Source organism: Panthera uncia (genome assembly GCF_023721935.1).
Source record: "Panthera uncia isolate 11264 chromosome C1 unlocalized genomic scaffold, Puncia_PCG_1.0 HiC_scaffold_4, whole genome shotgun sequence".
NCBI lineage: Eukaryota > Metazoa > Chordata > Mammalia > Carnivora > Felidae > Panthera > Panthera uncia.
Window position 1 is genome coordinate 63764482 of NW_026057585.1, and position 25529 is coordinate 63790010.

Consider the following 25529-nt stretch of genomic DNA (forward strand, 5'->3'; position numbering starts at 1 on the left):
GATAATAGCTGACAGTTTGAGCACTACTTATGTGCATTATTGTGATTGTTATCCCCATTGTCCTTATTTGACATGTAATGAAACTGAGGCTTACAGAAGTGAAGTAATTAACTCAAAGTTCCAGAATCAGTCATTTGCCCAATTTTTTTCAAAAACTGTGTCTGTTTTTCAGAGGTGCCATAATCTCCTTCTAAGTTTTTTCTCCTTAAAATGTTTTACACACTCCCATTTCTCCTTCCGTTCCTATTTCCTAGAAGACCCTAGTTTGTCCCTCAGTACTCAGCTTGAGTCATTCTGTGGAAAACCTTCCTGAGCCTCCCCCTTACCCAAAATAAATTCACACACAAATAAGACAAAATTAGGTTAAGTGACAGCCCTTATATATATTTAAATTACTCTATGCGTTTTAGCACTTACCCATAGCAAACTGTAATTTCTACTGACCCTAAGCTCTTATGATTATTAAACTGCTCCACTGGCCTCTTTGCTGCCTTTGAATTCATTAAAATATTTCTTGTCTTAAAGCCTTTGAATTTATAATTTCGATACCTGGAAAACTTCCCCAAAACTTCTTATGACATCATTCTCACTTTATTTGGATTTTGCTCACTTGTCACCACCTTAGGCCTTTTATGACCTGTTGTCACTTTCCATTCTCTTACACAGTTTTATTTTTCTTCTAGCACCTACCACTGACATTATGTCTAGAATCTGTTTGTTTTAGTTATTATCTCCTCTACTAGAATGTAAACTCTTTGAGGGCGGGGACTGGGTCCTTTTTTTTTTTTTTTTTCACATTTCTGCCTCTAGCAACTGGTTCAGTACTACCTGCCTCATAGAAGATGTTCAGTGAGTAATTGTTGAAGGAATATATCTTGTCTTATTTCTTATCAAAAGCCTATGAACTAAGTACCAGTAACTCTATTTTATAGATGCAGAAATAGAATCAGGAAAGTTAGGTAACATCCTATCCTCAAGGTTGTACAGTGTAGTAAATGGCAGAATTGGATTCTAGACAAGGTATTTCTGACTTCAAAGTGATTGTTCTGAACAATTAATATTTTATTAATGACACAGCTGGTTTTAGAGGAAATTTAAATATGTATGACAGAGTTCCCAGGTAATGAGAAATTTGCTTTAACATCTTATTAAAGCACTTTATCAGTAAATTCTTGGACATAGCATCCTAGAATTGAAACCTTCAGATCATTAACTATCTTGTTTCATTTGAAGATAAAGGAAAACCTCTAGGAAGGTGCATTGACTGCCTAAAGATACAGAATGTGTTAAATCATAGAGCCTGACCTGGGTCATTGAGTTCTCCACTTCAGTCTTATAACACACAATTCATAAAATTAATTTTTGTTACTTCCTTACTTTCAGTCCTGTGCAGTTCATTTCTTGAATTTCTAATAATAAAGCAAATACTGAATTTATTTTATTAAAAGTGTTTCTTTAAAACTGACAGAATATCAACTTGCAAGACCTTCTGATGCAAACAGAAAGGAAATGTTGTTTGGAAGCCTTGCTAGACCTGGACATCCTATGGGGAAATTTTTTTGGGGTAAGATGCTTTATACCTTCATCTTCTTTCTCTCCCCTCCCCCTCCTCCATCTCCTCCCTCTCCTCTCCCTTCTTCTCCACCTCCTCCTCCTCCTCCTTTTCCTTCTTTTGGCAGAAGTGTTATTTTTTTAATTTAAATTTTAATTAACATACAGTGCAATCTTGGTTTCAGGATTAGATTATTTTCTAATTGAGGAAGATTGAGAATATGCAAAGTTGATTAAGAATGGAAGACTGTGAAAGCAGAGTAGCTGGGCACCTTTTAGGATTGGTAGGCAGCTTCTCAAATAGAAAGTGGTTGAGCATGCATGTATTTGGTTTTCTGACATTAGGTATATCAAGAATAGCACTTAATGTTTTGTGAATGCTTTTTGAGTGCCAGATACTCTGCTAACACTACATGAATTACCTCATTTGATCATTGTTAACATTGTTATGAGCTGGGTCCCATTATCATATCCATTTAAAGATAAACAGGTTCAGGGAAGTTATTTAATTTGCTTAAATCACACGGTGTTGGGTGTGAGATTTGAACCTCTATTTTTATATGATTATAAAGTCTGTGCTCTACCCCAACCTGGTATTTCCCTTTATCAATAGAGATTCAGCAATGTGACCAAATTTTGTTTAAATGGTAAGCTGTTTAAATGGTATGTTTTTTATAATGGCTTTTTCTTAGTGTTAGAATTCAGTTATAGCCTTATATTAATGCTTTTGACCGTAAGGTAGAATCTGAGATGAGTTGATCTAAATAGTACTTCATTCAAAGGCTGTTCTGCTTCCCTGTATATCTTGTACAGTTATATGCAATTTATATGACAGCCTTGCTTTATGTGGTTTATTTTTAAGGATTATGTAGAATATTATTAAAATAATTCAGAGATAAAACCTGAATTGGATGCTAGACTAATGATTAAGATAAGCTGAAGACAATTACTGTTGTTAAGGTATTGCCAATTGGAGATTAATTCCTTATGTGTTAAAATACACTTCAGAATTGTTTCTTTTGAATTTTTGTCCTATATTGATATTATTGTTATGCATTGATTCTATATTCTTGAGTCACTTAGGTTCATTAGTTATGTATCAGTAGCAGAGCATGCATTTTTGGTATAGAGGCTTTTGACAAAGTAAACATATTTAAAATATGTTAATTTTAGTGTGGTTCAAAGTAAACTACTTATTTTTGTGATGTTTTTCATCTTTTTTTTTTTTTTACAGGAAATGCTGAGACACTGAAACATGAGCCAAAAAGGAATAATATTGATACACATGCTAGATTGAGAGAATTCTGGATGCGTTACTATTCTGCTCATTACATGACTTTAGTGGTTCAATCCAAAGGTAGTATATTGTCTTTTATGGCCCTTAGGATTATGTTGAAGTAGTGCTTTCTTAGGATTTGTTTGCCTTGATTAGTGTTGCAGGGTATTATTAATTATTTTAGTGCTTGACCTTAATATGACCTAAAGGAAGTCAGGGTTTGGAAAAGTCACATAGCAAGTGGCACAGCTTAGCAATCACAAAATCATCTGATTCTCAGGCAAATGTTTTTTTCTTTTATAGACATAGGTCTTATCTCTAGGCTGGTCTGTGAGTTTACTGATGTTCTAATAGGCCATGAATTGGTCTTTTAGGTCACATTTAGTTGCTGCCTCTGTAAACTCTGACAGAGCAAGGTGTCTGTCTTTTCATCTTTACGTAGGGTCCAGTAAAATGGCATGATTAATTGAAATCCATCATGGTGATAATAGCAAAATGTAAAATACTGATCAGTACTTCTTTTCCTTCTTTTATCATTATCTTCAGCAATTTGTGTTAACTTTTCATCGTTAAAGAGATCATGGTAGCTTTCTTTTGTTTTCTTTACACTTCAGGAAGTTGCCAAACTTCTTTTTGACATATGTTATAGTTTGCACATTTAATTTTGAAAAAGTAATCTTCTCACCCTGTGACTCTCCTTTTCCTGAGATTTTGTTCTTTCGTTGTCAAAACTGAAATTGAAGCTGACCTGGCACTTAAATATGAAACATTTTTGCATTTAGGATCAAAATTAGTCCACTAAAAGTTGATTTGAATCTAAAGCTATGGCTATAGAATTGTAGATTCTTTTGTTCGGACTACAGACGTGTATCTAAATTCCTTTTACAACATTTGTTAAAATAGGCAGTTCCATATTCAGTATATAATTTACAGTTTTTAATTACTATTTCCAAGTGTGTCACAAACACACGTTTTTCTTCAACTATGTATTGTTTCCTTTATTAATGCTTGTTGCAAATTTCTAAAATAAACCCTAGATATTTGATAAGAGAACCTTATACAATTTAAATTCAATTGTTTTTTAAGCTTTAGCATTTATCCATTTAAGAGTTGAATATCTATATATATAGTATAAATTCAGAACTTGATTAGTCTAATTTGTATCTTGTGTTTTACATAATGGGGCATCTCTTGAAAATTAGTGAAACTTGTGTCTGGTGGAAGTACAAATACTATTTGGTAATAGTAATGAGTCAGTGAGTGGGATAAAGGAAAAAGGTTTCTTTTTGTACCGAGATCTGCTTTTAAAAAGAATTTTGTATGAAATACAGGAATCAAAAGAAGATAGAAATCATATTATATGCAACCTAAGAGGAAGACTTACAGATTAAAACCTCAGCAAGTATAAATTAATGTAAAATAAATGGAATGTTGAAAGTACTAATGAAATCCTGAGAAAGAATGATCAGTATAGTGTGGATTAATTGGGAGAAACCTTCCTAGGAGAATTAAGTTTTAGAATGGAGTAGGAGGATGGAGATATTTTTACTCTTGGCTCTCCACAGTAGCCTAGTGATAAACAAAAACTTTCCTTTTTTTTTTTATAAAACAAAACAAAACAAAAACTTGTGTACCTTTTCTAACTTTACCAGCTAGAAATAGAGGATTCTAATAAAATTATGTGTCTTAAGGTTTTCTTAACTATTGTTTTTGTTGTTGTTGCTACTTATTACTGGTTAAGGAGTGGCAAGTAATGCCCAAATTAAAGTATCCCTTTGTTTTATACCTAAAGATTTTATACCTAAATCTAATTGCATTTCTTCCTTCAATAACAACATTTTATTTCCCTGTCTCCTACCTGCCCTCCCCAAAGAAACACTGGATACTTTGGAAAAGTGGGTGACTGAAATCTTCTCTCAGATACCAAACAAGTAAGACATTAATTTTCATAAACCATATGCTTTAAAGAATTAAAGAGGCATCTTCTTGTATGAATCCTAGAGGTGGTCCCCCCACCCCTCCCGCCTGGGGAAGGGGTGTTATTTTTTAAACAGGTGATTAAGACCTAAAATGATTTAGCAAGATCACATAGCTTTTTGATTGGGAAACCAAGATGAGAGCCCAAGTTTCCATAATGTCTGTAGTTCAAAATTTATAAGCTTGCAATCTTACAGTAAGTAATAATTCTGAAGAATTTATGGCTCTTTCTCCTTTTACAGTTATTCAGAGTTTTTCTGTTACTGTGTAGAGTGTTTGACACTGTGTTTTGAAAGCAAGTATTATATCGAGAGGCAGCCTATATATACACTTGTATACCCTGCCTCAGAACAAATTTTGTTCTGAAAGTTTTTTTTTTTTTTTAGTGTTTATTTATTTTTGAGATAGAGACAGAGCATAAGCAGGGAAGGGACAGAGAGAGAGGGAGACACAGAATCCAAACAAAGCTCCAGATTCTAAGCTATCAATACAGAGCCTGACGTGGGGCTCGAACTCACCAGCCGTGAGATCGTGACCTGAGCCAAAGTCAGACACTTAACTGACTAAGCTACCCAGACGCCCCTGAAAGTTTGATTTTTAAGTCCGTTGTTTGGAACTTGGATTGCTTTCCTCCATAAAATAAATAATTTTGTAGGTGATGATTGACTTTCCATACAAGCTAAAAAGTCTGTTTCATATATTTGAACCAAGTTATCTTTTATTAGAAATTGTATATAGAGTTCCAGGTCAAATAACTACTACTTTTTATCTACCTCAAATTCTTCAAAATAATAGTTATTTAAAATACGTTTTATTGGGGCGCCTGGGTGGCTCAGTCGGTTAAGCGCCCGACTTCAGCTCAGGTCAGGATCTCACGGTCCATGAGTTCGAGCCCCGCGTCGGGCTCTGGGCTGATGGCTCAGAGCCTGGAGCCTGCTTCCGATTCTGTCTCCCTCTCTCTCTGCCCCTCCCATTCATGCTCTGTCTCTCTCTGTCTCAAAAATAAATAAACGTTAAAAAAATAATAAAAAATAAAAAAAATAAAATACGTTTTATTGCTACATTTTTGTTACAAAGAATATAAAAAATAAATTCTGAAGTACTTAAGTCCTTTTTTCTACTCCTAAGTAGTTTGCATTTTAATACAATAAATGAAAGGTTTTTTTCTTCCATCAGGTGAGTAAGCTAGATTTCTTCCAGTTCCTCATTCCAGGGCATAATTTAAGTTTATGAAAGAAAAATTCACTATGAAAATGTTAGAATATTGTAGTAACAGCTGAATGATTATTATTAACTTGGCTTTATGTAAATTTCCATTGATAATTAACAGTACTTTTATGTATGGAAAAATAATGAAAGTCATGTCATAGTTGTAGGGTTGTTTTGTTTGGTTTTGGTTGTTTTGATAAGAAATGAGTATGAGCTATGGAAATGTTAAATGGCAGATTGAAATGTGTTTTACTGTGAAACTTTGCCAATAAAATCAGAGGTATATTGATTGGAGAGATTCATTAGGTCCTGTCAATCCCTGATAAGCACTTTTAGAAATTCTCTTAAATAATACTCACTAATAACTTTGGTTCTAAAAAATCTTCTAGGTATTTAATAATAATTCATATTGACCATGTTTTAGAAGAAATAGTTAATATCTTCGACCACATGAGAAGCCTCCAGAAGGAAAGGCCATGTCTTTTAAATACCACAATGCCTAATACAGTGCTTCATACCTAATAATTATTTCATATATATTTGTTGAATTAAAAAAAAAATCTCTAGTATGTTTTCTTTCTGAAGTAGCTTTATATAGGAGGAGAATTGAAGTTGAATGGGGCTGATAGAGGTAGTAAATATTGGGCAGGGAGGCCCCTTCAATTGTTTTCTGTCTCCCATGAGTTTTAAAGGCATTTGAATTACTAGGACTGAGGTTGACATGACAGTTCAGGATTTTGTGGCTTTGTTGCCATCTATTTGCTTATGCCTAGAATGCTTTTCAGCCAGGAGTATATAGAATAGATTATAATTATAAATACCTATCAGTTAGGCATCCCTAAAGATACTGCTTATAAAGGCTTTTGCCAATTAAATTTTAATATATGTGTTTTATTTTCAGTGGGTTACCCAAACCAAACTTTGGCCATTTAACGGATCCATTTGACACACCAGCATTTAACAAACTTTATAGAGGTTCGTGAACCAAAGGTTTAAAACTGTTTGAAATAACTTCAGCGCATTCTCTAAAACATAATTGAGGCTGCCAATTTTCTTTGAAAATGATAACAGAAAGTATAGCTGGGTTGGAAAGGAAGTATAAGGACAGAGGAGATCCAATTAGTGACAGGCCAGTAACTGGCAGCAGATTGGTCTGCTACCCTGCTGCTACTTGAGTCTGTTTCATGCTTTGTCCCTGTTTTCTCCTTGTTCTTTTTATTCTTTGGTTTTTGTTTCTTTCCTATTTCATTTAATCTATGCTCTGCTCGTTATTACCTTTAAAAAGAGAAAAATACAGGATGGATAAAACTTTCAAATTATTTCCTTTTATCTTAATTATAAAAACAATTTTGTTAAATGAAGAAAAATAAAAGTAAAAATGAAGTGTAAAGAAGTAGGGGGGAAAGTCACCCTTAAAGCTTACCACGTAGAGAAGTCATTTTCACAAATTTCCTTTTGACAAAGTTTCTATAGGTATATTTTAACATACTCGAGATGATAAAATATGTACACTTCTATCTCTTGCTTTTTTTCATTTAATATGGGTAATAATTTCCCAATGAGCTCTGCTATAATTTACTTAATAATTTGCCCATAGTGAATATTGCAGAAATATTCTTAATTTAGCTTTTCTCTTTCTTTGATCTTTTTAACATGGCAGGTTTTTTTTCTTTTTTTCCGGATTGCTTAGGTATTTCCTCCACTTCCTCCTTCACCCCATTGGCTGTCTCTCTCCTCTTCCCTTTCTTTGATCAATGGCTTTTTGTCACACCTTTTATCTGCCTTCTGTTCCATTCTATCTAAGCTGACTCTTCCCAGAGACAACTTATTTTCAGTTGTAGTTTTTTTATCCATGTTTTCTCCACCTGTGAAACCAAATTGAAGAGAAATTTCTAAAAATTGCGCTATTCAAATTGGAAAATTGGCAACTTGAAATAATAATTGCATTGTATTTAACCTTCCCCTGTTTATTGGAGGATGAAATATATTGCAATAAAAAATCGTGTAGCATAATAAAAATTATGGAGAGACACTTATATCTGTTTTTCTGAAAAATTTTTTGTTTAGTTGTTCCAATCAGGAAAATTCATGCTCTGACCATCACATGGGCGCTTCCCCCTCAACAGCAACATTACAGGTAAGAGTTGAAGGGCAAATTTACTCCAGTACATACTGAATGAGAGTCATATTTTTTTTTTTTAACTTTTTTTTTTAACGTTTATTTATTTTAGAGACAGAGAGAGACAGAGCATGAGCAGGGGAGGGTCAGAGAGAGAGGGAGACACAGAATCTGAAACGGGCTCCAGGCTCTGAGCTGTCAGTACAGAGCCTGACGTGGGGCTCGAATCACGGACCGTGAGATCATGACCTGAGCCGAAGTCGGCCACTTAACCGACTGAGCCACCCAGGCGCCCCAAGAGTCATATTTTTAAAGAATACTAAATGGTTTAAATTTGAGTGTTCTGTAATGTGATAAACTGGGACTTCACTACTCCTAGAGTTTTCCAACTATGCTGTATATTTTAATGTCTTCTGGGATAAAAACTAGAGTTTTCTTACAGCTGGTTACCTCTTCTGAGTCTTTGAAATTAAGTATCTTTGTACGAGTGCTAACTTTTGTAATTAATTTCTTTAGTACTTTGAGTACAAAAATATATTAGCTTATGATTTATTTGTCAGTGGTGATCATTTAGTTTGATTTTTTTTAATGTTTTATTTTTGAGAGAGAGAGGAACAGAGTGAGGGAGACACAGAATCTGAAGCAGGCTCCAGATCAGACGCTTAAACGAGTGAGCCACCCAGGCGCCCCTCAATTTGATCTTGTTAAAAGTAAAGTTAAATAATTTTGAGCCTAGAATATGACTACAGCTGAAATCTTAAGGACCTACACATTTGAGGTGGTAATGAGTTAGGGAAGATTTATTCAGATTAGGAAAACATTTCAACTGAGCAGTATAGCTTGAGCTAAGATGTTCTTTAAAGATAAAGATCAGTCAATGCCTACAAATACTTTTCTGATTAAAAACAAATGCTAATGAACTGATAAAAGTTTACCTTATTTTTTTTTAAGCCATTACCAACAAAACCAAACCATAAGAATAAACACACAAGCAGAAGTAATGATGCTTAAGTTCAGTAAAAAATTTTTTCACATGTGATAGAATATTCAAACATCCCATCAAAAATGATACCATTCTCACTTACAGTGAGAAAGTAGAGGACATGTGTATTGTCTACTTGCTTTTGGTGCAAGGATAATACAGGAAAAAGCAGTGTACATTGATTGTGTAGTTATGGTAGATTGTGCCCAAAAGTGTTAAAATTCTTATGTGCATATTATTTAATTTTGAGAGAGAGAGAAAGAGAACACGTGTGTGTGAGCAGGGGAGGGGCAGAGAGGGAGGGAGACAATCCCAGGTAGGGGATTCTGACGTGAGATCTCACAGGCTGTGAGAACATGACTTGAGCCAAAATCAAGAGTTGGAGACTTAACTGGCTCAGCCACCTACACACCCCTATTATATGCATACTTAAAAGTTTTTACTATAAAAATAATACTTGTAAAATATTAAAATAGGACAAAAGAGTATTTAGTAAAAAGTAAAGCTGTGCTTCCCCATTTCTTTGTTTCCTAAAAGGCCCAACATTAATAGTTTCTTATATATCCTTCAGACATTAAAACTGAATATGAAACATACCTTTTTTTATGAAAATGAAATCATACTGTATATACTATTCCTCCTTTTTTTGGGTAATGCTTAGTTTTCTAATTAACAAAGGCTTATTTATCCTCCTATTGATTACTAAGGTAGATTCATTGTAGAAATCCTGAAAATCACTGAAAAGTAGAAAAAAAAGTCATTCATGATTGTCTTTTCCAAAGAATGTTAAAATTTCTATATGTTTTCATCCAGTTATTATTTTTTATGGACTGTTTTAATGTGGCTTTCATCATGAATCTTTTCAAATCTCTACGTGAATTAGCCTTTTGAGGGACCCATTTTGTTTTTACAAAAAAGCAAATTTTATCCCTACAGAGTTACAAATACAAAACCATTAGTTCAGATGCAGATACTGTGTAATCTACTGAGTTTATTCTTTAACTAATGTACTTTCCCTACATCAGTCTTAGGATAGGTGTAATTCAAATTCATATTTTAAACAATCTTATGTGGGGTTTGGGAATTGCTTAATGTAGTTGAGATCATTATATTATATCTTGGTTTTTAAGAGTTTACTGAATATAATTCTGTAAACTAATTTTAAAATTTAAGAATTCTTAGATTTTCTAACTTTATTTTTCTATATATTTTTGTTTTGGTGGGAATACATTTATGAAATTATAGCAGAAGTCAGTGGGAAAAGACCATTTAATATATATACAACTACTCAGATTTTAAAGTATGTTGTTATATAATGTAGCATTTTTATACCTCTTGCACTTATATTACATTGTCATGAACACTCTATGAGTAAGTAGTTGGCCAAGTGAAGAGAAAAAGAAAAATACAATGAAGTTAAGTCTCTTGTTCAGGATCATGCATTTACTTAAAGGAAAAACTAAAACTAAATGTTAGATTATCTGACCCATAAAGCAACACATTTATTTTTACCACAGAACCTGATGCAATACTGAAAGCTTTTCAGATACTGAGTGATTCATTATCTGTATTAGGTTCTAAAATGATAGGGAATGTATGTAGTTTCCATTTTGGGTGAAACAAAAATGAAAGATTTTACCATGAAAAGAAGTTTGAGTGTCCAAGAGAAAAAGCAGTAGTCTTAATTTTGGAATGATTATACTCATTCAGTGATTTCAAGTAAAGAAGTTAAATTTTACCATGTTTTCTGTTTTTATCCTGCTATTGTCAAATTAATAATAATTTCATGTGTGGTGGAATTTATGTGATAATAAGTTTATAATCATATTCTTAAATATCATAACCTTTGACATAAGATTTCCTGGTGTTGCTTATACCTTAATTATTTTTGTTTCTGACCTTAATATTTTTTTTAAAGGGTGAAACCACTTCACTATATCTCTTGGCTGGTTGGACATGAAGGCAAAGGCAGCATTCTTTCTTACCTTAGAAAAAAGCAAGTATTTAATTAATAAGTATTTTTAGTATAGCAATGTCTGAAAAATAATAGTAAACATTCTATAACCCATTCTTTTGACTTTATTTGCCAGAAAGCCTAGCATCAAATCTAATGCTTAATTATAGTCACTTAATACCTAGGTTATGTTAATAGTCCTATTATATTTATTTCCTTGGGAGCCACCTTTTAGCCCTTGTTGGAAGTAGTACACAAAATTTAAAAAATCATAAAAAAAATAGATTCCAGAGTTACATAGAAGGTTAGCTCTAATCAAGAATTTAGATTTGAATAGTAAAGAAGTCGGTTATTTAAATGCTATGGATCTCCAGACTGTCCTAACCCAAAAGGTGGACTTTAAAACTACATTGGGCAGAGAAAGCATAACAAATAGTGGGACTATAAACATTCTGTGCGGCTGTGTTAGCAGAATGTTTCCTAATACATTTAAGCATTTGCTTAAGTTGCCTAGCCAAATCACAGAAATCTAGCTTTAAATCAGGACCAATAATTAAAGTACGTCCTTGTTTGATTTTTCTGTAGAGTAATTCAAGAATGGAAAGGAAGATGAGAATTATAAATAAGTACTTTAAAGTACTGATAGGACCAGAACATTCAAAGAAAGCTAAAAGGCCAGGGTTATTACAAAAGAATAATGATAATAGTTACATATATGACTTACATAATAAATGCAAAGTGCTTTGAGATGTGCTCAATCTCTCTACATTACTGAACTTTTTTAGAATTTCACATTCTTCATTCTGGCTTCCTCCTTTCTTACTTTAGGTTTTCAGGATTATTCTAGTCAGGAAAAGATACAGTTTCACTGCTTCTTTCTTAAACAACCTGTAGAGGTTAGCTGATAGTGTCAAAGGGCTCACTTGACATCCTAAGGAGAGATGTATCTGAAGTGTTTAAGCTGCTTCTGGGAGACTGGTTCGAGAGGGATGAGTGAAATGCCTCCCAGCAACCATAATTTTAATATTTTGTACCGTTCTCTTCAACAATAATAACTGTGTCTTCATAAACCTGTTTTACTATGTTGCAATATATATATTTGTTTCCATTAAACAAATAAATACGGCTGTTATTTCCTTCTGGTGATTCTTGCATGCAGTGCAATTGTTTGGGACGCCTTGTACTTTAGAAATTTGTACTTTTAAACTTACCTTTGGAAAGTACATTTGCCTCAAAGACTGAGCTTCCCAAATTTTATATAGAAAGCCTACCTATTTTGTTAATTTGAAGTATTTGTAGGCTATCAATCCCAAGATATTGATTGGATTCATTTCTTCCTAACAATAGGTGCTGGGCTCTTGCACTATTTGGTGGAAATGGTGAGACAGGATTTGAGCAAAATTCTACTTACTCAGTGTTCAGCATTTCTATTACATTGACTGATGAGGGTTATGAACATTTCTATGAGGTAAATAATTAAAATGGAATTAAAAAAATATAGATATGACTTTATGCAAAAGCATAATCAGATATTTTGTTTTCAGGTTGCTCATACTGTCTTCCAGTATTTGAAAATGCTGCAGAAGCTAGGCCCAGAAAAAAGGTAATATATAGATACTAGAATTAGGCTAGGAATCAATCCTAGTGTGTTTTAGCATTCAGACTGACAAATAGACATGCTTTAGTCCTACCAAGATAGTTTTTTAGGCATTTCCTGCCTAAGTTCCTTCACTGGCTCCATATCCTGCTTCTTCTACCTGTGAATATTACCTATATTACATGAGAACACGAAACGTTAAGGGTTTACGTTTATGTGGCCAGTCTGTTTTTTCTCTTTTCTTGCTGAGGATTCGAATGAGAAATGTAAATATATCTTCTACTTATAATTTTCTTCTTTCACAGAATTTTTGAAGAGATTCAGAAAATTGAGGATAATGAATTTCATTACCAAGAACAGGTACTGGAAGTTAAATTCTTTTTGAATGTTTTCTGTGATCAAGTTGAAACTCGTGTGGACATTATTCCTCTTTTTGGAAGTGTCACTGGAGTTTTAATTCTGCCACTCTGTGTCATGTGAGTCCCAAGATGCCCTTGAGGTTATCTGAAAATTAACTTTTGTGTTTCTAAGTTATGTGTATTGTGTAACCGTGAGAGGTGGGCAGATTCACATAGATCATGTTGTGCAACAATCATTTTATATATGTACTCATCCATCTGTCTATCCTTTTGATAAACAGAGAGAGCTTGCTATGGTACTTGATATTTGGGAAATTCTAATATTATGAAGACATGAAGAAATTCTGTAGGATAATCTCTAGTAATTACCATATGTACTATTAGAAATGGCATGGTTTAGGATTTCAGGGCAGGGAGAGCATTTGCCTTGATTGGAATAGAATCAGGGAAGGCTCCATGGATGTGGTAAATTTGAATTGAGTTCAGCATTAAAAAATGGATAAAGTTTGGATACATTGTAAGCAACAAGGAAAACATTAAGTAAGGAACTCTGGAATATTGCGAAAAAGTAAATGATCCTGGGTATCTGTAGGATAGGGTATTTGAAAGGAAGGTATTATATAAGGCTGAAAGGTAAGGAGTTTAAAACAGGGTTTCTCTAAAACCCTTTTGTGTATTGGATCCTTTTGGAAATCTGTTGAATCCTGTGGACCTCTCCTTAGAATAATATTTCATCCCTTCAAATTTTTAATCTCTCAGAAAAATTGTTATTGGTTACTGGTTTATCTCTCATGTAGGTTCACCAGTTGTGAATAGTTTTCTATATTTTCTTCTGTCTCTTTTCCTTACATATGTATGTGTGTATGTGTATCTTTTTTCCCAAAACATTGGAGATTTAATTACAGATACCATGGTACTTCACATCTAAATTTTTTTTATTTTAGCATGTATCTGCTACACAAATGTATTCTCTTGCATAACCTCACTAATATTGTCATAGTTGGGAAATCACATTGAAACAATATTGTTGAATATTATACAATTCATAAAATATTGTATTTAAGTGCATAAAATAAAATACAGCAGTTTACAAACGACTGTTGAAGTATAAAGTACTTAAAACGGTAAAAAAAAATAGTAATGTGTCTCTTTCTTAACATATTAAGTAACAAGGTCTAGCAGTAGGTCTAACAATTATTTCAGTTTTAAGTAGCAGTGTGAGATATCTACAACTATATTGTGATTTTTTTATTGGTTCGTCATAGATGCTGCTAATACAACTGTGACCTGTTGCCTATATTCATAATAGAATAAAAATGCTAATTTAGAGGTTAGTGAAGATAAATATGTAATTTCTTCCCAAATTTGTGCACATACATGCCCCTGAATTTGTCCACTGTTCTATCTTGTGGGAGAGGTCTGTGGACCCTGGATTAAAAGCCTCTGATTTAGAACTGCTTCACAGAGCATCTTGAAGCTGGCTTTTTGGATCATCACCAGAGACAATTCTCTGAATATTTACTATAAGTAAAGAAGATTTAGGTATATGTAACAAGGTCACAAAAACTGTAAGCGTCTCGTTGCTGTTGATGCCTGTGTAACCTGCTCTTTGCACTTGAATCATTGAAATCGAAATAGAAATCTTATTCTAAGGGCACCTGGGTGGCTCAGTTAGTTAAGTGTCTGATTCTTGATTTTGGTTCAGGTCATGATCACATGATCATGAGATTGAGGCCTGTGTCCCAGTGTGGAGCCTGCTTATGATTTTTTCTCTGCCCCTCCTCCACTTGTGCTTACACACGTGCGTGCATGCTCTCAAAAACAAAACAAAACAAAACAACAACCACCACCACCAAGAACCAAAAAACCAAAAAGAAAATCTTATTCTATGAAATCAGAAAGGCTGCTATGACACATATATTGGCCATTAGAGTGTTCTATAAACACTCTTCCCTATAAGTGGACTGATATGCATAGAACTCCACAAGACCTGCCTCCTACCTTACCAGGAGTGATTTTGTGCAGTGTCCTTATCAGCTGTGGTGGCAACATGTGGGTCAGAACTATGGCAGGGAAGGAGTGGGATCAAGAATTGTGGAATACAACCATATGTGATACCCACATTCCTTTTTTGAGGATCAGCTTTTTAGCATTGGTTGAGTGAGTGACACTTTTGTTCTGTCCCTCCAGTTTCTTCTTAGCAAAACATTTCGGATATCTTTTTACTGAAATCTCCCCATTTTGTAGCTCATTTTTTTTTTTACCTTTAACAATATTTATGAATACTTGTCTTGATTTTAAAACGTGTCCAAGACATCTTAATTTTAAACCTAATCAGTGAAAAGTGAGAACAAATCAGAAAGGTCTATATCTCTGTGTGAACTGCTAACTCAAGTTAATTATTTTAATTATTTTTAAGGCTTTTATAAATTTTTTTTAACAAAGTTGGAATGCCTCCTCTTTAGACTTTCTGGTTTTCATCAATAAAGGCAGATAGGAATTCCCTTTCCAAACTATTCACATCAGTCTTATTTAATTAAGAAATCTAAAAAATTATTTTCCATAGGAACTTGAACTCAATATATCTTATAGATCAGTAATTTGAATTAGAAAGAGCTGCTTAAGTTCTTTTCTGCAGGCAGAAAAACAGCATTAATGTAACAATAATGGAAGGCAGTAAGAAGTAGATAAAAAAATTAGAGGACAGACAATAACAAGTGTTGGAGAAGAAGTAGAGAAATTAGAACCCTCATATATTGCTGGTAGGATTGTAAAATGGTGCAGCTGCTTTGGAAAACAGCTTGGCATTTCCTTAAAAAGTTACATAGAGTTACCATATAAGCTCTACCATCAGTTCTATTCCTAGGTATATACAAGAGAATAGAAAACCTGTCCACACAAATGCTTGTACACAAGTGTTTATAGTAGCAATATTCATTATAGACCCAAAGTGGAAACACCCAAATGCCCATCAACAAATGAATGGTTAAACAAAATGTAGAATACGCATACTGTGAAATGTTAGCTGTGAGAAGGAATGAGGTACTGATTCATGCTACAACATGGATGAACCTTGAAAACATGCTAAGTGAAAGAAGCCAGTCACCGCAGGTTGCATATTAATATGATTCCATTTATATGAAGTTTCCAGAATAGGTAAATTCATAGAAATACAACACAGATTGATGGTTGCCAGTGGCTAGGGGGAGTGGGTAGCAGGGAGTGACTGCTTAGCGGTTATGGGAGTTTCATTTTAGGGTGATGAAAATATTCTCGAACTAAATAGTGGTGATGGTTGTACAGTTTTGTAAATATACTAAAAACCACTGAATTGTATGCTTTATTTTAAATTTTATTTCATTTTTAATTGTGTACTTTAGAAGTGTGAATTTTATGGTATGTGGATTAATATCTTTAAAAAATTAGAGGATATCATTTAAGTGTTTTTCTTAATACCTGCTCCATTGCTTTGGTACTGGAGATCTGCTTTTAGCCAAGGTCCTTAGTGTTTTTTTATTGGAAATATTTTGAATCATTCAATTTTGTTGCATACTGACCATTTACTTTATAACTAAGTGGCTAGTGAGAATAACTTATTTTTAAAAAGTAGAAGAGAGTAGGAGGAATCGTTTTAAATAATAATAGCACCTTAGTGACAGTCAACTTGATTCAGGAATGTTTCCTGAAGTGGGGCAAAAAACAAAAACAAAACCTAACAGTGTTTCCTTACTTTCTTCTTATTCTATTTTTATGTGATAATATAGTAGATAATATATATACCTATAGTCTCTAGTTTGATGTATGCATGCATTATTTCTTCTCCATAAATGCAGTAACCTTCACTTCTCCTGTGTCTTCCATTAGATGAGAGAACAACCCATTCTGTCTAGTAAAGGACTGGATAGTGTGGTATTTTAGAAAGCGTGTTTGCTGCTACATTAGGAGCCCTGAGTTCTAGTGTCTATTCTGCCTGATGCTTAATGTGTGACTTTGGGCAAGTCATCCAATCAGTCTGGGTGTATTTCCTTATAAAATGTGGGAATGGAACCACTTGGTGTCTGAAGGACTTGTCAGCTTTAAGATTCTGTGCCTCTGGGTGCTCAATAAGTACTTGAATTGATTGCTTTCCTCTGAAAAAGTATTTCCATTTCATAGGTTAGAGAACTTGTGGTCACTCTTTCATTTTTAAATTGAGGTAATATACTGATTAATATAATTTCTTATATCAAGACTTTAATGACACATTTTGATTTCTACGTTGATCTGATTCATGTTTACAGATAGTTTTCAAGTGATAGTGCTGTAGTGATACATGATGAAGACCCTGTCTTTATGGGCATCATCAGTCATATGGGGTACTTGACATATAAATAAGCATTTACAATTCAGTGTTGTAATTATTCTCACAAAGAGGTCATGACATGATTAGAGCCTTGTGTGTTGTTGGGCTCAGGTTGGGGATTGGAGGGGTGTCAGGTTAAACTCCTTAAGATGGTAACTCTGGCTAAATTTTCTTAGAATTCAGAGCATCAACTTCTCTCTCTCTTTCTTTCTTTCTTTCTTTCTTTCTTTCTTTCTTTCTTTCTTCCTTTCTCTGCCCCCACACCCCCCCCCCCAATGGGGAGCTAGATGCTTAGGCTAAAATTGTATCTGGTTATTTCTGTTCAGAAGCTCTTGGTTTCATTGTTCATAAAAAGAGAAAAAGTATATTTTGTGGTAAATTAAGGATAATGGAAGTTTCTGGTGTGAAATAATTATATCTCTTTACAGACAGATCCAGTTGAGTATGTGGAAAATATGTGTGAAAACATGCAGCTGTACCCGCTACAGGATTTCCTCACTGGAGATCAGCTTCTTTTTGAATACAAGCCAGAAGTAAGGACGTTTCATTTCTGAGAGTTACTTTTAGATAGAAGGGGGAGAAGTGCAGACATGACTTAGGAACTGTGAGAATGTAGAAAACTTGGTTAAATATGTCAGATTTTTGTTTGTTTAAATGGAAGAAATAACAGTATTTTTTTTGGCAGTTTTTCATGATTGTTGTATATGATTATGTTTTAATATGAGGAGAAAACCAAGTCCATTTCTTAGGTACTATTATTCTCACTGTTTTTCAAGTGTTGAAACATCTACTAAAACAATTAAAGTGATTCCTAAGAATTACGTGCTTTGGTTGTTAAGCTTACTTAGGGAGATGTTTTGCTCACCTTTTTGGTAACCTTACTTAGTGAGTTGTTTTTGCTTACCTTATCTAACTCAGTTAGATACTCTGGGCAATTAAATTTAACCATTTTGAAAATGTTTCTGAGAAATACAAGATTCCCTGGGGCGCTAGGTGGCCCAGTCAGTTAAGCAGCTGGCTCTTGATTTTGGCTCAAGTCATGATCTCACAGTTTGTTAGATCAAGCCCCACGTCTGACTTCATACTGACAGCATGGAGCCTGCTTGGGATTCTCTCTCCCTCTTTCTCTGACCCTCTACCCCACTTGCTCTCTCTCTCAAAATAAATAAACATTAAAAAAAAAAAAAGAAATAAAAGATTCCTTGAATTTGAAACATGTGACTTAGAGATAATTATTATATACAAATAAATAGTTGGTTTGAGTCTTACCTCCTTTACTTGTTGGGGTGAAGTCATTTTGCTCCATATGGGATAGCAGTTCTCAGTTGGCTGATTTTGCCCCCAGGGTATATTTGTCAATGTCTGGAGACATTTCAGTTGTCATAACTGTGGGATGCTCTTGGCATCTAGTGGGTTAGAGGCCAGAAATGGCAGCTAAACATCTTATAGTGCAAAAGACAGCACCCCACAATAAAGTATTATTTGGTCCAAGATGTTAATAATGTTGAGATTGAGAAATCTTGATTAGGGTATTCCAAAACTACTAATTTTAAAGATAACAGAAAGGTGGGGGACCTGGGTGGTTCAGTCAATTAAGTGTCTGACTTAAGCTCAGGTCATGATCTCATGGTTTGTGAGTTTGAGCTCCGCATCAGGCTCTGTGCTGACAGTTCAGAGCCTGGAGCCTGCTTGGGATTGTGTGTTTTCCTCTCTCTTTGCCCCTCCCGTACTCATCCACTCTCTCTCTCTCTCTCTCTCTCTCTCTCTCTCTCTCTTAAAAATAAACATACATTAAAAAAAAAAAAAAAGATAATGGAAAGGTAAAGGAAGAGGCAGTGATAATATTCTTGTTATCTCCTGGGAATATTGTGTCCAGGGGCCCAAGCAGTTTATTCTGAACCTCCATTTGTTGTGTTTCTCAAAGAAATGGTATTCAAATGCTAGTCAGGGTTTCAAACTTTACCCACAAAATCTTTTGTTTATTCCTGTCATAGCTGAAGGATTATTGAAGGAGGCCCTGCAATGGTATCATGTTACTGATTCTTGGGGATGAAGGTAGTATAATACCTAGGGGTTAAGAGCATAGTCTTTGGAATCATGTACGAACTTGTTTAGAACTCCACCTTTGCCACTTCTAGATGTGTTGTTCTGTGCAGATTATGTAATCTTTAACCTGAACAAATTACTTAATTTTTAATAGGAACCTGAGTATTATTTTTTATAAAATGGGTATGCCTTAGAGTTGTTTTTAGGATTAAATGAAATAATGTATATTAAACACTACCTGGTACATAGTAAAACTTAATAAATGAGAGCTGTTTCTACTGTTAGCACTATTATTACGTAGGATTTGAGATGGGCACTGTTTATAGCTTATCAAGAAACATTTGAAACAATAGACTAACAAAGTTTTATAAATTATGGTGTTCATGACGATAATTTCATGAGCATTAAGATGCTAGGATCTTGGGGATGCCTACCATAACGTGATTTTGCCTTTTTAACAGAGATGTATTAGGTTAAAGTTATTATTGTGTATGTGTGTGTGTCTCTCTACCTTCCTCTGATTAGGTCATTGCTGAAGCTCTTAATCAGCTGCTGCCACAAAAAGCAAATCTTGTTCTACTGTCTGGTGCTAATGAGGGAAAATGTGACCTCAAGGAGAAATGGTTTGGGACTCAGTATAGTATGGAAGGTAAAATATTTTAATAATAGTCCCACATTTATCTAACTCAACTGAGAATTTTTATTCCTTAATATTTCATCTGATGGTTCCTATGGGAAAAAAGTATATCCTTTTTTTAGGAGTTGACTTTGAAATGAAAATTATACTGCTTAACAAAAAATTATTTTCTGCTGTGTTTTATAGCTACTTATTAACTAGTAAAAAAAAAATCCTGTTTTCTGGATAGTTTGGGGAAGGGTTTTTTGATTGTGTTTTAGCAAAGTACTTCTGAAACTTCAGTGTACATGTAGTATCACCTAGACATCTTACTAAAATACAGATTCTTATTCGCTAGCTCTGGAGTAGTGCCTGAGATTCTGCATTTCTGACAAGCTCCCAGGTGATACCAATGCTGCTAAGACTACACTTTTTGAGTGGTAAATAGCTAGAATGCCTGGATATATTATAGTTTTCCTAAGAAAAGAGAATTGATTTGTGAAGGCTGGTTGTTAACTGGTTTGTCATTAAGAGAATTCTCAACATTGCTGGTTTATTGGATCAGTTTGTTTTTCATCTCCACAGATGTTGAAAACTCGTGGGCTGACCTATGGAAGTCTAATTTCGAATTAAATCCAGATCTTCATCTTCCAGCTGAAAACAAGTACATAGGTCAGTGAAATAGCAATAATTATACATAATTCATTTATGTAGTAATAAAACAAAACAAATAGCATCTATATAGTACATTTCCAAAGTATCATTTGAATTCATATTTCAGCTTCCCAGTGTAACACTCTGGGATAGGGATTACTGTTTTCTTACTTTTTTGAATGAGAAAACTTGAGGCTTAAAAAAGGAAAGTAACATGTCCCAGACTATTCAGTTGGTAAATGGAGGAAACAGGACTTAAATGTAGATCTTGGGACTCTGAAGCTTTTGCTTTTTTGTATGTCATAGCTGATCCTTCCCTATCATCTCTGTAGGAATTGCCGTGCTAGTGTTTTTCAAACTACAAGGTTTGTGAAATCATTGTAATGGGTTGTGAGTTCTGTGTAATGAGTTATGAAAGCATTAAAAAAATTAATTAGAATGGAAAATAGCAAAATGTTTAATTTCATAAAGTATTATTTTAAGAACTTTTATTCTGTGTAGGTATATATGTTTGTATCTGTGCCTGTGTACTAGCTTAGAGTGGGAAACATTCTAACTATGAGAAAGCTACCTAAGTCAAAGGTTACAGTTGTATATAACTAATTTATTCAGAATTTTCCCCAGCAATTCCACTCCTAGGAATATACCCAAAAGAATTGAAAATGGGTACTCAAACAAATACATGTACATGCATGTTCATAGCAGCATTATTCACAGTAGTCAAAAGTGGAAATAGCTCATATGTCCATCAGTGAATGAATGGATAAACAAATTGTGGTAAGTATATACAAAGGAGTAATAGTCATAAAAAGAAATGAGGTATATACATGCTACAATGTGGATGAACCTTAAAAACATGCTAAAGAAGCCAGACACAAGAGGTTATAGGTTGTATGATTCCATTTATGGATCCATTTATGATATATCCAGGATATGTATACCCATAGATGAAACACAAATTGATGGTTGCCAGTGGCTGGGGGAAGTGGATAATAGGGAGTGACTGTAATGGGTTTAAAGATTTTCTTTTAGGGTGATGAAAATGTTTTGAAACCGGATAGAAGTGGTGGTTGCATGACATTGTGCATATATTAAATACCCCTGAATTGTTCACTTTAAAATGCTTAATTTTGTTATGTGAGTCTAACCTCAATTAGGAAAAAAAGTCTCACATATTTTAGACCATTCATTTCCACATCTTGAACTTTAAGTATCTAAACAACCCAATTCTTCTTAATAAATATAACCAGTAGTTTTTTCTGTTCTATAGTTTTCTCTTAAGTAGCTATTTCTCACCTACATATTGATGAAAGAATTTAGGTTTTCATTAACTGAGAGGACAAGTTTGACTTTCACTTTTTTGTTACCTTTCAGAAGTCTGTAAGATTGGTATAAGACATTCAAGAATGGATTCATTTATTAATTGGTTTATACAACCATCCTGACTAAAGGTCCCTTTTACGGTTAACATTGTCTTTGAGAAAGGGAATGAAGCAGAATGCAGAGAGATCAGAATTGACCTTTAGGAAATTACAAATCTTCAGAGTTCATTTAGTTTAAGACCAAGAGAATTTTCTATTCTGTATTGTTTTACTAATTTATTGTTCTCTAGCATCTTAATTTGGCTTATTTTTGCCACAAAAGTTACCTAGACTTCAGAACTGAAGATTGTTGGGAATCTTGCTGAAATACCTGAATTAATTATTACTCTTTTCTGTTGTTAGCCACGGACTTCATGTTGAAGGCTTTTGATTGCCCTGAGACAGAATACCCTGTTAAAATTGTGAATACTCTACAGGGTTGCCTGTGGTATAAGAAAGACAACAAATTCAAAATTCCCAAAGGTAAAATGTTTCCCTCTCTAATTGGAATGAAATAAGTATATCAACTCTTTCTCTACTTGGTAGCAACCTTATTTCCCTCTATCACCCTTTCTCCTTTCTCTTCGTTTGAAGATGTTTTCTAGGCTTATCTATCAGATTCATACTGTGCTCCAGTGCTGTCACAGAAACCCTTGTATACCTTACAGATTCTAGGAAATAAGTAAAGATTCAAGGCTAAAATGAAATTATTTTCAAATATTTTTTCTTCTGGTTAAATGAAAGCAGAGCCAGGTTTTTGGCCATCTTAGGGAATGGTGGTATGTTTTAAACTTTATTTTTAAAAAGAGGATAAAAGTATGCTGAAGGAAATTATTCTGAGACACAATAGATAGCCTTTTCCAACATTACAAATGTGAAATATTCTCCCTCTCTCTCCTCTATCATTTTGCTTTTCATCATAAAGGAATCATGGTATACAGAAATAGACTCCAAAGTTCTAGTCTTTAGTGTGTTAACCCAAACTGTTGCATTTTTATTTTCTGTTCTTGTGAATAGCATAGGAACTTACGGAAGCAACTTAGAATCAAAAAGGCTGAGGGCTCTTCATTGGTATTTAACCCATATTCCTAACCTCAAGACAACTGTAACGTAGCTCTGAGGGATTTTTTAGATTACTGGGAGGGTGTTTTTTGAATAGCTTATTAGTGTTTCTTTAGATAGTCTCTGCTATAGCTCTCTGTGAACATTGGGATTGTTCCGTTGTTTTTGACATGTATATCTCTGTAAACATGTTCTCTGACCAAAGCTATTAATAAAGATGACTATTCCTAGGCTTCTTTGTGTATCTGTCTATATACTTGTGCTTCCCATAGACTGAAGTGTGCCTTCTGAACACTGTTTAGACTGGTAAATATTACTTTTTAAAGACACTTCAGGATAAAGATGTAATGAGGATTTAAGGGCTAGTAGCTTATTTCAGAATTTTTAGAGGTACTTGGGTGGCTCAGTCGGTTAAGCGTCCAACTCTTGACTTTGGCTCAGGTCATGATTTCATGATTTTGTAAGTTGGAGCCCTACATCATGCACTGACAGTGCAGAGCCTGCCTGGGATTCTGTCTCTCCCTCTCTCTCTCTGCCCCTTCCCCTTGGCGCTTTATCTCTCTCAAAATAAATAAAAATAAACTTAAAAAAAAAAAAAGAATTTTTAGAAAATATGTTAGGGTCAAATAGCAGATGTATAAAATATTTGAGGCCTCTGGCCTGTAATTTCTTATCTGTTTTTTTTTTGTTTTTTTTTTTTTCTTTTAGCATATATACGTTTCCATCTGATTTCACCTTTGATACAGAAGTCTGCAGCAAAGTAAGCAATTGTCCTCTTTTCTGGAAAATATATTTCTTATGGAAAAACTATTTGGTTTGTTTTATTCTGAATCATTCTGTTATTTTCTCTATGAGTACTGAGTTATGCTGCTGATTTGTGTATTTTTTCTGTACCCAAAACAAATTATTTGTATTGATACTGAGCATTAAAATGGAATTGTGGCTGTTCCATCTCCACCCATTTATAACACATGCTGATGGTATAGGCTAATCATAGGATTATTGGACTGAGAAAGTTCCTTAAAGATGCGTTTGGATTAGCTTCTAGTTTGTAATGAGAATGAATGGATCTGTTTGATCTTATATTTAGAAACTGGCAAGGAATCTGATTATACTTTGTTCTTAGCAAATAATTTATATATTTATACAGATACCTGCACTGTGGGAGGTCAGAGCCTAAAATGTCCCTGAAACATAGGAGGTGTTCAGGAAATGTTACTGTACTTCTTCCTTTCCTTTGCTACTTAAACTGTAAAATCTGGGGAGCCTGGGTGTCTCAGTTGGTTAAGCATCGACTTTAGCTCAGGTCATGATCTCACAGTTCATGAATTCGAGCCCCATGTCAGGCTCTGTGCTGACAGCTCAGAGCCTGGAGCTTGCTTCAGATTCTGTGTCTCCCTCTCTCTCTCTGCCCTTCCCCTGCTCATGCTCTGTCTCTCAACAATAAATAAATGTTAAAAAAAATATTAATAATAAAAATAAATAAACTGTAAAATCTAACCTTAAAATGATAAGCAGCACTAACATTTAATACCACATAAAAAATGTATTAATCTCCCCCTTCACTCAGATTTTTAATTAGTCAGAAAACCTAGGCTGCGGGGATGGCCAGAGCCTTTGGGCCAATTGCCTTGTATGCCTTTTACACTTACCCCATTTTTCAGTATAAATATTAACATTTTGTATGTGTATATAACATGAAAAAGATTGGGAAGCACTGCTAAAGGTAGGTGTCTGTAATGTCCCTGTAAAATTGAATCCTAGGTAAACTCTAACTCAGTACACAGTTTTACATTCTGGAGTAGTGGAATTAACATCTTTCTAAAAGTGAAGTTTCCTGTTGTTAAATCAAAGTATATTTATTTGTGTTTATTTCTTGCCAATTAATAGTGCTATTTGTATTTTATATTCTCAGTGTGGTTCTCTTTGATATCTTTGTCAATATCCTTACCCATAACCTTGCGGAACCAGCTTATGAAGCAGATGTGGCACAGCTAGAGTACAAGTTGGTAGCTGGAGAACATGGTTTAATTATTCGAGTGAAAGGATTCAACCACAAACTACCTGTAAGTACACATGTTCTGTTTTCCTCATAGAGAGCTTCAAATTTTATGTTTGTTGCCCCTAAAGCACAAAGTATAGAGGTTTATGCATGGGTTGCTATACATAGAACAAAATGTGGATTCTTGGCTGGTGACAGCTATTCTAACTTGGGCCACACATAAGAGCAATATACATTCATTAATTATTAGCAATGCATGCAGTACAGTCTATGCCTCAGGCTTGATTTCCCTTCCCTTTGCTGTCAGTTCCTCTGCAGCCAACACTGGCATTTTGGACTGGTGTGAGCTTAATTTCGTGCTCAGACAGTAATAACAAATTTAAAGCACGTGGCACATTACCTGACAGAGTAGAACTCAAATA

At 34.2% G+C, this 25529-nt stretch overlaps 1 protein-coding gene across 3 annotated transcripts in view; it reads left to right on the forward strand.

Annotated features, from left to right (window-relative positions):
- The window catches only part of NRDC (nardilysin convertase), a 103307-nt gene that overhangs the window by 65219 nt on the left and 12559 nt on the right, over positions 1 to 25529 (forward strand). For all 3 annotated transcript variants that reach the window (XR_007454791.1, XM_049617189.1, XM_049617190.1), the window contains 15 exons: positions 1469 to 1564; positions 2786 to 2908; positions 4701 to 4758; positions 6915 to 6988; positions 8081 to 8150; positions 11033 to 11110; positions 12416 to 12536; positions 12613 to 12671; positions 12971 to 13025; positions 17795 to 17899; positions 19938 to 20061; positions 20614 to 20700; positions 22407 to 22526; positions 23814 to 23865; positions 25021 to 25171. Coding sequence is in view for 2 of the 3 variants with exons in the window: in XM_049617189.1 (XP_049473146.1) it covers positions 1469 to 1564; positions 2786 to 2908; positions 4701 to 4758; positions 6915 to 6988; positions 8081 to 8150; positions 11033 to 11110; positions 12416 to 12536; positions 12613 to 12671; positions 12971 to 13025; positions 17795 to 17899; positions 19938 to 20061; positions 20614 to 20700; positions 22407 to 22526; positions 23814 to 23865; positions 25021 to 25171 (1373 nt within the window). In the remaining variant the exon portion in view is untranslated. The remainder of the gene's footprint in view (positions 1 to 1468; positions 1565 to 2785; positions 2909 to 4700; positions 4759 to 6914; positions 6989 to 8080; positions 8151 to 11032; positions 11111 to 12415; positions 12537 to 12612; positions 12672 to 12970; positions 13026 to 17794; positions 17900 to 19937; positions 20062 to 20613; positions 20701 to 22406; positions 22527 to 23813; positions 23866 to 25020; positions 25172 to 25529) is intronic.